Below are 11,862 nucleotides of genomic sequence, written 5' to 3'. Positions count from 1 at the left end.
AAGATTCATGTCAAATCGCCCTTCAGCTTATTCAGGAGAAAAATCAACGCTTTAGAAAGATGGAAAGTAAATGGAGAATATATTTAGATGACCTCTAATTATTTTTCACTTATAGATTTCATACATACTAAATCCCATATTTTAAAAGCCAGAATTTTTTCAACTTCAAATATTCGGAAGTTTTAAAAAACATTTTGAAAATGGATTGTTTCTGACGTCTATAATGAATATGAATTGTAAAACAATTGTTTAACTGGGAGGAAAAAACTAAGTTTTAAAATAAGTTCCATTTAGAAGGCGAAGTAATATAAAATAAACAATGTTGTGTAATGATTTAGCCCTTTATTTAGTCCATATAGTTAGCTTTAATTTTAACACCTCTCCACGGAAGATGGCACATCAGACATACAGATCAGAAATAAATCCTCTGAAATTAAAATTTTACTCATATTACACATTGATTTCAGGAAGACAAAAAGGGCACAAGGATTCTGCGCTGGATTTGGGAATAATACTTGCAGTTCCTAGGGAATGAAGATGGGAGAAACGTTGTGCATTGGACGATTTATTTTCTTTGTTTTTCTTTTAATAACAGAACAAAATGCCCCACTCACGTTCATAGTTCCTCTGGAAATGTGCAAATCGGAAAAGCCTTGGAAGTCACGACTGGAGGCTGGAAAAGAAATGTTCGACGCTGACGCCATCGAATATTTACGTTCAGGTTGTCTTAAGGGAACAATAACCACTTTTCCTTTGTAAGTATTTCGCTGCGAACCGAAATTAGTGGTTGCTCCGCTGTAGGATGAAGGTACACACTCTTGGTCCCGGCTGTGGAAGGTGGAGTGCGCCAGGGCAGGTGGCGAGGAGATCGTGACCCCGGGTGGCTCCGCCCTCCAGGTTGGCTCCCTGTCCGCCCCAAGGAGTCGGGTCCAGGGCAGGTGTGGGTGCTATTCAAAAGGCCGGTGAGGTCCCCTCTCCGCCCGAAAGGGCGACCAGCGACGTCAGCCTAGAGCCCTCTACTCCAGGCTGACACCCCAGGAGCGCCGCTGTGGCGGACAGGTGCCGGCCCAGCAGAGCGCCCTTGCTGGGAGCGCAGCCGCTGGCAGAGTCCTCCTGCTGCTGCTGCTGCTGCTGCTGCTGCTGCTGCTGCTGCAAAATCGTCCGGGCAGCGGATGCGGCGGCGGCGGAGACGTGGAGCAAGGGGGCAGCGGCCTGAGGATGCAACAGGCACGACGGGCGCTGCAGCAGGTGGCGGTAACCCCACGGGGTCGGGGGCAGACTCTGAGCGGCGCCTGTACCAGCTCCCCGGACCCCTTGCAGGATACTCTCGATGCTGAAGGAGGTGCATCCGCCTGCCGGCCGCGACGCCGGCCCCTTGCCCTCCTCCCAAGGCTGGGAGCCTAGCGTGGGCTGCAGCGCCGGAAGGGCACTGGGGGTCACCAGATCCGCGCCTTGCGCTTTCCTGGGCGCCTCAGCGTAGGCCGGGGCAGAGAGCAGCAGGTAGCGGAGGGGATGAGGATGCAGCAGCGCGCACGGGCGGCTCCCGGGAGTGGAGGCGGGATAGGCCCCCGGGACAGGCTGCGGCGGGGCCGGGGGCCCGAGCAGCATGCCCGGGTAGGGGGTATGCAGGGCGGCGGGCGCAGCGGGCAGGGGGAAGGGGTGGTGCAGGTGGGCTCCCGGAGGCGGGTGGTGGCGCTTGAAGCGCTTCCTGCGCCGAAGGAAGCTGCCGTTGTCGAACATGTCCTGGGAGGCGGGGTCCAGGCTCCAGTAGTTGCCCTTGCCAGGGTGTCCCGGCTCCCGGGGGATTTTGACGAAGCAGTCGTTGAGCGAGAGGTTGTGGCGGATGCTGTTTTGCCAGGCGGGGAACTTGCGACGGTAGTAAGGGAAGCGGCCACTGATGAAGGCGCAGATGCCGCTGAGCGTGAGGCGCTTGTGTGGGCTCTGCAGAATGGCCATGGTGATGAGCGCGATGTATGAGTAGGGGGGCTTCGCCGGCTGCGGGGCGCCCGCAGAGGCCGCCGCAGACCCCATCGGTGCCCCGAACTTGGGGCCAAACTCGGAGGAGTCGCTTGGGCCGCCGCCGCCGCTCTCGGTGCGCTCTCCGGGAAGCGCACCCGCGCCCGCGCCCCGCCGCGCCTTCTGCGGCTCCGGCTGGTGCAGCGGCTCTAGGAGCCGCTGGCTTCCCTCGGGTTCCTCGTCTTCCTCTTCCTCCTCCTCTTCTTCATCTTCCTCCTCTCCCAGGATATCGATCGCACCGTCTTCCCTATCGGAGCCCCGGAGGCTGCGCGGAGGTGTGGAGCGAAGGCGCTCCGCTCTTGGCAAGTTCATGAAGGAGCAGGTCTTGCAGATGCCGGAGAGGTGGCGGCTGCTCACCTGGCTCTGGGTGGGCTGGGCTGGAAGCCTGTGTTAAGAGTGTTCCAAGAAGCAGAGACGCTCGAGGTTACCCTTTTCGGTGGTGGTCTTTTTCTTCTGCCGATTTCTCCTTTCCGACACCATCCGGCAAAGATGCACTTTGCCTTTTATTGAGGCTTCTTCTGAGTCCTTGTGTGGTGGACTCCCCCGTCCCCCTTTATACCCTTTCTTGCCCTACCTCAGAGCGCTCTTCCTTTCTCCCGACGCCGTCCAGTGATGAGGGTCCTTTGAGCATTACCCGACGCGGCAAGAGCCTTCAGCTGGCCCCCTCCTTAGCCAGCAAGGAAGGTGCTTCACTCCTCAGGCTCAGCCAGCCAATTGCGCCAGGAGTTGCATAGGCTCTGTTAACGCACTTTGAAAACCGCGCAGATGAAAAAGGGGGTAGGAGAATATGTACCCGACAATCTAAGGCCACCTCCATATTCAGGCCTCTCTCCTGAAGGATAAAAATAGGAGGTGGGAGAGGACACTAAAATATACACGGTGTTTGGCTGTAAAAGAATGTGTAACAGTAAATATGTTTTTGTGTTTCATAGCTGGTTAGTTACCCACTTTCACTGGCGGATTGTGTCCTCCACTCAGAATGAGGAGCTGAAATATTTTTAATGTTCTTACTACATTCCGGAGCTCAGAGTGGAGTGTGAGAGGGTGTGGCCTCGTCCCTCCTACCGGACACCTCAGCTTCCCAAAATGCTTTCCCTGACCCAAGTTTTCAGAAAAGACTGAAATGTCCTGTCATGAGGTTGTGGAAGTTCAGGGTGGAGGGAAAGAAAGCAGGAGGGCTAGAGAGAAGTCCCCTTCCAGCAGTGATTCTCAACTTCTTTGAACATTTAACCTCAGTATGAAGTAAATTTTACACCACGATCTTGCATAGACTTATATAACTAAAATGAGTTTCATAAAACAAGTGATCAGATATTCTTTCATTTCTTTTTTAATGGTCACGACCAACTAAACTGATTTTGCTGCATACCAACCAGTACAAACCCAGTTTGAAATATCCTTTTCACAAAAATGGCCCAACAACTCCAAAGTATACACCCAGTCTGAGACTCCGTCTCTTTCTCTCTCTCCGTTCTTCCTTCTTAAAAAAAAAAAGCCAACATTAAGCACTTTTTACTATAATAAAAAATTCTAATCTTGAAACTTATAGGAGGCAAAAAAGGGCTGCAGTTTCAGTGTCTTAAACTAATTCACCAGGTCATCATTCCTTTCTCACACTAGAGAACAAGATGACAGAGACGCTCTGTTTAAGTCACTTGACATCCTTGGAAGTAACATGATTTTTAGATTGGCTTCAGTTAAATTAGTTCAGAGAATAAAGTAGCAGTGCAGTGCAATATCATTTAATGTGTGTTATATCACCAGGTATCCTATGGTAAAATACTAACAGTATATACTCATAATTTAATACCTACTTGTGAAAAGAATTTGAGGTGGCATCTACTAAAAATTCAGCATAAAAATATTGTATTATGCCATTGATTGTTACATAGTAAATCTTCTATTAGAGTTTGTAAAATGACAACAAATTTTCAGTGAGAAATCAGAAGCCAGCTAATATAACAAAAAATAGCTTAAAGGAGTTAGTTTCTTCAGGATAAAATTTTGAAAACAGATTTCTTACAAGTCTTTTTAAAGTCTTATCCTCTATTTCTGAGGTGTTTACCCTCTAAGGCTTCTCAGTTGTATGTAGTTTGTTGAAGTAGAACAAATAACAGAAGTTTTCGAGCCTAACAGATTTGTGTTTGAATCCCAAATTAACCAATTACTACTTGTGTGACCTATTAAACTAAGCTTCAGGAGGGCTGGGACAGGTGTCTTATTCAGCCTTAGATTCCCAGATGCCTCCCGCTCAACCCCCTGTAGGTAAGGCACATTTCTTCCATCAGCATAGGAATCCGATTACCTGGGAAAGGGAGCATTGTTAGTTTTCCTACAGTCAACTTCTATGGGGATTTGGGTTATTTAAAAATGAAAGGAGAAAAGTAAGGGCACTAAAAAAAAAAAAAAAAAAAAAAAAAGGCAAAACCACCCCCCATGATGGAAGTATGTCAAAGAGGGCCCTGGGAGACAAGAAAGAGCTGCCAATGGCCAAAGCTGGGGCAATTAGAGCATCAAAATATAGTATTAGATTATTAACCAAAGCATAAAATATTCATGTGTCTATACTGATAAAAAGTAGATGACTGAGTAAATTAATACATGGGGGAAAGAGGCAAATCTCCCTTGCAGAAAACTTCCAAATACATTATGTAGATATTCCACCCGCTAGGAGGTAGAGCATAACCCCCCAGTCTCCTACTGTGGGCAATGCACAAGGACTTCCTTCCAAAGAGAACCATATGAAGAGGGAATAAGTTACCGTGGAGAAACCTGACAATGGTTTCAGCCAGGTGTCAGGTAATCAATGTCAACATCAACAGTCATAAATCAGGTTGATAGTATGTACCCTTGATATGAGGTGATAAAAATGGGAGACATGACTACCCATGTAGTCATGGTGGGGGGGTGGAGGAGGGTGGATGGATATGGGAATTCCCTTCTACTATCTGCTCTGCTTCATTTTTCTGTAAATGTAAAACTGTTCTGAAAATTCTATTTTATCAAAAAATTAAATGGGAGAAAAAGGGCCTAGTAGCCAAAAAGTAGAAACTCAAATGTCTATCAACTGATGAGTAGATGAACAAAATGTGGTATATAAATAGAATTTTATTCAGCAATAAAAAGAAACAAAATGCTGATACATGCAACAACATGGACGAACCTTGAAGACATTATGGTAGGTGAAAGGAGTCCAAACAGGCAAATCTAGAGACAGAAAGTAGACAAGTAGCTGCTGGGGAACAGGGGCAGGGGGAAATGGGGATTAACTGCTAATGGATACAGAGTTTGAGAGCTATGAAAATGTTCTGGAATTACTGATAGATAGTGGTACTGGTTGCCACTACCTGTGGATATACTAAAGCCATGAATTGTATTTAAAGGGTAATTTTTTTTGCTAATTATATCTAAATAATATTAATATACAAAATATATCAATGTAAAAATAAATAGCTGTATCAAGGAAAACTAAGTTGAGTTCTTTGGAGATACTCCATTATGGCAAGTAATTCCTTAAGGAAAAAAAAAGGGTGGGGGGACTCTTCCTGTCCCACCTGATTAATTCTTTAATGTTGTGTTACTTTTTGCTCATGAAACACTAAAACATTTAACATGGGTTCCGGTGCATAGTGGGCACTCAATAATATTTGGAGATTACTTCTTTCCTAACACTGAATAGGTTTTTTTTTCCTGAACAAATCTATCAGGGGGTCATAAATGCCATCCGTCCCACTTGGAAAAACCAACCTCTCTAAACTACTGTACAGTAAAGAGGATGTCTGATCTCTCTCCATTTTGCTCTGAAAGTTAAAGGCAATTCAGTTATCAACCAAGTTGATTCTAACTTTAAATAAGTTGATTCTAATATTAAGACTAATTCTGAGAAAAAACTCTAATTCTTCTTTCTTATCAAAGTAGGGCAAGTTGCTAGACATTCAAAGACAGAATTCACTTCTTTCAGTATCACCTCCACAATGTATGGCATTTCTAGAACTGGGAAAGTCCTTTCAAAGAAATCTTAAAATATAATTTTCCACCTACATTACTAATCCAAAGGAGACATTTATTCAATTTGTAGCAAGCAACCAAGCCCACAAATGTTTAAAAACCTTTTAGCTTTATTTTGTTGATAATTCCCTTCAAACTTCATAATCTATTAGGAATTAGAGACCCTTTCAATCCCTGGCCTTCCCTCACCCCCTGGGCTGACCCTTCCCACAGCTATCTTACACTCAGTACTAATGTTCTTGCCCCTTTCACTAAAAGCTGGAAAAGCCTAGGAAAGAATCATGTAAGAAGCTGTGCAGAAGCTTGAATGTATTATCAAGTCTTGCTGGAAAAGGAGAATTTACATTTACTGAAACTCTATAGTCAGGGTACTTTAAGTTTAATCCCTGAGAGATTTGCACCTGAACTTTATGAATAAGGAAGCAAAGGTTTAGAGAGACTTAGTAATTTATCCTATATATTACTCAGTAAACTATAAACTTACAGATGAACTATGCCTAAAACCTGATTATCATCATTACCATAATCATAATACCCTGAAAATTTTCTATGGTTAGCAGAATAATGGCCCATGTTATTTATTTGTTAGTGATTTCCATTATAAAAATAAAATCTTCTCTCGAGGATATCTATTGGAGGTTCCAAACCCCTCTGAAGTACAGGTTAAACTGGTAATGTCTCTGATCACTGAAAAATACTTCATTTTGGGAAAAATAAGAACGAAGAACAGGGCAATGCATATTTAAAAGAACTTATAAATAACATAAAAATACAGTAAAAAAAAAATCTAAATTAAAATAGTGAGATGCCATTCCATCCAGAATGGCAAAGGTTAAAATGTGTTAGCTAGGTTTGGAAAAAAGGGTACTTTCATACACTCCTGTTTTACGGCAAGAAGGTACAGCCATTTGGGAAGGCAATTTATCAGTATCTGCTAAGAACTTTAAATGTGCATATCCTGGAAGCCAGTGATTCCACCCTTACATATCTCTTCCAGAGAAACATTCTCATATAAAAACAAAGAGGCGCACATAATGATGTTCACTGCAGCACTGTCTGCAATTTCAGAAACAGGAAACAACTAGTTCATCTGCCACGGTGATCACAACCACATCACTTGTCCAGCTCAAAGCCCTTCAGCCACTTCCCAGGGCTTTCAGAATAAACCAAATATTTTGCTCTGTCCTGTAAGCAAAAAGCCCGGCCCTGGCTCACAACTCCAATCCCACCTCCTACCCTGGCTTTCGAACCTTCCACCACACTTGCCTTCTTCCTGGTCTTCCAGCACACTATACGGGTTCCCACCTAAAGGCCCTCTCCACTGCTTGCTCCCTCTGTGTAGAATCTTCTCCCTGACTTTGCATCAGTGACTCCTTTTAACTCTGTTCTCAACTTAAAAGCCACCTCTGGCAACCTGGATGAACCTTGAGGTTCATTATGCTAAGTGAAATAAGTTAGAGAAAGACAAATACTGTAGGATTTCACTCATCTGTGGAACATAAAAAACAAACTAACAAAACAAAACAATGAGCAAAACAAAACAAAACACAACACATGGATACAGAGAGCAGAGCAATGGTTACCAGAGGGGAAGGGGAAGGAAACTAAACTGTATGGAGAAGGATGGAAACTAAATTTTTGGTGGTGAGCACACTGTAGTGTATACAGAAGTAAAAATATAATGTTGTACACATGAAACTTATATAATGTTAAAAGCTAACGTCACCTCAATAAGAAATAAAGTTTTTTAAAAAATGACAATTTTCACCAAATTGTACCATAGATTGAATTCAATTCAGTTAAAATCCTAGCAGCCTTTTTGGAGAAACTGACATGTTAATGATAAAATTTATATTGAAAACAAAAATACCTAAAATAGCTCTAACAACTCTGAAAAAGATAAACAAGATTGGAATATTTACACTACCTAATTTCAAAACTTACTCTAAGGCTAAAGTTATCAGGACAGTGTGGTAGTGCCATAAGGACAGACGAATGAAAATAATGTCCATGAAAACACACACACACACACACACACACACACACACACACACGCCACGTGATTTTCAGCAAAGGTGCAAAAAGCTCACTCAAAGGGCAAAAGAGTTTTCAAGACATAACGATGGAACAATTAACTTGAAATGGATCATGATGCTACATGTTAAGAGCTAAAATTATTAAGTTCCTAAAAGAAAGCATAGGAAAGACCTTTGTGACATTGGGATTAGCAAAAACTTCTAAAACAGCCCCAACCCACCAAAAACAAAAAAGCCACTTCTCCTCAGAAAGGCTTTTCATGCCCACTCATTCTAAACTCAGTTTTGATTTTTATCAGCCTTCTTCAGGCACCTCATATTTTCTCACTTATTTATATCCCTCCATTAGAATGTAAGCAATACAAACCTGGCTTTTAACCATCATGTGCAGTTTCAGCCCCAGCACTAATACTGGGCAAACTTGGAAGCTCTCAATGAATGTTTTTTTAAAGAAATGTATTCTATGCTATACTATGAATTTCTGTCCAGCAGTTAAAGACATATTTATATGCATTGTCATGGAAAGATCTAAGATTAATAGTTTTTTTTAAAGAGCAAACTGCATTATAATATGTAAAGAATGATTTTTTATTTAAAACACACATTATAAAAATCTTTCCTTGAGGATATTTATGGCAAGTTTGTAAGTTTCCCAAAGAAATTCCTTAAATGATAGCTTTATTATTGGAAAATAATTCACTTTGGGAAACAATGTAAACCATAATGTGTGCATAAGTGAAAAGAAACATCTAAAAGGATAGACATTAAACTGACAACACTGCTTGCCCAGAAGTGACAGTGACTCAAGGAGAAAGGTCAGGAGAGACTGACTTCATCTGTAATGCTTGTGTTTTACAACACAAATGTAGTCATGCAATACTTTTGTAAAGAAAAATATTTAAAGATTAATACATTATAAAGAAAAAAAACAAATATTTATCAGTTTAAAACAGATTTTTAAGAGTTTAGATTAATATTACTTCAAACATGTCTCCCACAACAGTACCATTAATTATAAGCCCTTTCTCATGGCCTAGAACAGATGAATCTAAATACTTATTATTTGCCAATGAACATTATGAAGTATTATCATGACTACATTAATTATAAAACAAATTGAAATTGTTAGGAAGGAGAAAACATTTATCTATGCTCTGTTGTGGGCCAAGAGCTGAGCTGGGTGTATTACAAACCTATTTAACCCTCACAACAAGCTTGAATGTTTGATATTATCACTGTCCACTTTAAAGTAAGAAAACTAATCTCAGAGAAATACTTTGCCCAAGATTATACAGCCAAGAAGCAGCAGAGCTGGAATTAAAGCCCTAGAATTAAAGATCTGACTCAAAAATCAGCTGACTTTCTATCAGGCAATTGGCTGCCACAAAATAAGCGTATTCTCTCAACCACAAGTTAAGAGAATAGATTCAGGAGGCAAATGGATGAACATAGAGAAGTTATATTAAAAAGGTACAGAACACAGGGGACGGGAGATAGATAATCTAATCAATTAGCCTGCCTCCAACTACTGGAACCATTCAAGATACATAGATGTAACTTTGACTTAAAGTTCTGAAAAAATATTCCAAAAGCCATTCTGACAGCCTTCTGATATTTAACAACCATTAACTCTTCTTTAAATTCCATTTAATGCCTTTCTCTTACAATCTGAATATAGTTAAGCTGACCTGGCCTTTAGCAGGAAGAAGAGAAAGGTAATCCATTGTATACTTACACGCCTACCATTTATATAAAGATTCTTAAATTATCAAAAGTTAAATGCATTTACATCTGAAGTTTTATACCTTGTCACTTTTTAGTTTATATTGAAAAATAAAGAAGTTTAAAAAAAAAAAAGATGAATTTAATACCAGTAGTAAAATCTACTTTAAAACTAAAATCTACTCTAAAATTAAAAGCTCTACAATTGAAATCTTTGAAATATATTACAAAGTGAATGGCTGAAGTTCCATTACACTGACTACCAGTAAGGCTTAGAATCTGACTAAGAATAAGAGAAAGTTTCAGTTAATTTCTTTGATTTAGGTTTCTTCCACTTATAAGTCTCTACCACTGTAAACCCTTTATTTCCTTTAATAAAAATAGTGACATTGTTTTTAAAAATTTTTGTTATTAACAATAAAATTACATCCACGCAATCAGCTGAAGTTCTAAGGGAAAATGACAATGTTGAAGTAAGTTTTCCCATTATTATTATTATAACTTCCATGAGTGAGAAATTCAGCATATGTAAACTCCAAAGCCAATTCTGCAAGATATGTTTATGAATAATCTGTCCACAAAAAAAAGTCAGAGGACAGTGTATTTTATTGTATGAATATCAAATGTTTTATAATACTGATTTACTATGTTGTATGTATTCTATAAAATAAATACTATTTTAAAGTTTACACTGGAATTCGTAAGAGAAGTAATGCAAAGAATAGATGCTTGAAATACATCCAATAGGAAACTTATTCCCAATTTTATCATCCAATCCTTTTGGTGATGCTTCTAGTGTTATGGACAAACTTGATCTTCTTTGAAATGTGTTGTTCATTGATTTTCTGTTTCAGTCACAGTAGCTATAAATAGTTGTTTAAGAATATCCTTATCTAAATTCCTGCCTGCAAACAGAACAAAACATGGTATGAGTATATGATGCTTATTAAAATGACACAGTTTACCTATCCAGTCCAGATCATTAAATGCTTCATGATCTTCAGAAATTTATAAAAACAACAGTTATTAATGATTCCTTCCTTAACTTTCTAATTAAGTCCCTTAGAACCAAGTCGGCATTTGGATTAATCACTTTTCTAAAATTATTTGAAGAAGAGTAAAAGGCTTAACAAGTTCTTATGATGTTATCTCATAATTAAGACAAATACATTAACCACAAGCTTATTCAGATTTACAAAAGAGGTTCAGATTGGTTAGTACTGCTTACGTAGCACATTATATCCCTTTCTCTCTCTCTCTCTCTCTCTTTTGCTTTAGAAATTTAACTGTTTATAAGGGAAAAGAATCTGAAAAAAATAGATATATATGTATGTATAACTAAATCACTTTGCTGTACACCTGAAAATAACACAACATTGTAAATCAACTATACTTCAATTTAAAAAAAAGTTAACTGTTTGTCACTTACCAATAAAGACCAATCGATTTGTTCTCTCACTGTCATCTTCCCAGCTCACTGGTGTCTCCTCCAGATCATACAGCTCGTGGACACCCTGGACAATCACTTGTTGTGGTTTGTCTTTGATCGACACCAGCCCCTGCTCAGAGGAGAATGAGCAATCAGCCGCAGTTTGAATTTAAAAGCAGAAATCGCGCATCAATGTTCATGGATTAATTACTCCCATTTCTTTTTAAAATACAAACTCATAAAGGAGATGCTGTTAAAATTACTTAATTCCAGTTATTTGTGCATTAAAGTGTTTCCTAAATCCTCCAATTTTTAAAAAAGGCTTCTGCACACATTTTTTTTAAAACAATCCCTATTTCTAATGCTAAAATTAATATATGTAATTAGGATGTTTATTCAGTGTTACCACAATGAAAACTGAAACAACCAAATGATAAAACATGTTATATCTCAAATTCTACCAATTATTCTACTTTTAAGGATTTTATACTTGTTTCACAGTTTTAGTGGGAAAATTTGAGAAGTTAAAGGATTTTGGTGATAATCTGTTTTTGAATGGGTTGTAATAAATGGAGTAGATAATGATGAAATAAAGGTAAAGAAAAACTATTATATTTATCTGAATAAAATTCATTTAACATTGCTTTGCAG

At 39.9% G+C, this 11,862-nt stretch overlaps 2 protein-coding genes across 3 annotated transcripts in view; both read right to left on the bottom strand.

Annotated features, from left to right (window-relative positions):
• Positions 1 to 320: 320 nt before the first annotated feature.
• On the bottom strand, positions 321 to 4,983 carry LOC101284424 (forkhead box protein D4-like 1). The gene has a single exon (XM_033440223.2). The coding sequence runs from the start codon at positions 2,326 to 2,328 to the stop codon at positions 952 to 954; it is 1,377 nt and encodes a 458-aa protein (XP_033296114.2). The 5' UTR covers positions 2,329 to 4,983; the 3' UTR covers positions 321 to 951.
• Positions 4,984 to 5,104: 121 nt separating this feature from the next.
• ZNG1A (Zn regulated GTPase metalloprotein activator 1A) overlaps positions 5,105 to 11,862 on the bottom strand; it is a 47,864-nt gene continuing 41,106 nt past the window's right edge. For both annotated transcript variants that reach the window (XM_033440224.2, XM_004276425.4), the window contains 2 exons: positions 11,212 to 11,341; positions 5,105 to 10,687 (listed from right to left, as the gene is read on the bottom strand). In XM_033440224.2, coding sequence (XP_033296115.1) covers positions 10,617 to 10,687; positions 11,212 to 11,341 — 201 coding nt within the window. In that variant the 3' untranslated portion in view covers positions 5,105 to 10,616. The remainder of the gene's footprint in view (positions 10,688 to 11,211; positions 11,342 to 11,862) is intronic.

This window comes from Orcinus orca, chromosome 6 (assembly GCF_937001465.1).
Source record: "Orcinus orca chromosome 6, mOrcOrc1.1, whole genome shotgun sequence".
NCBI lineage: Eukaryota > Metazoa > Chordata > Mammalia > Artiodactyla > Delphinidae > Orcinus > Orcinus orca.
This window is presented reverse-complemented; position numbering and strand designations above follow the sequence as displayed.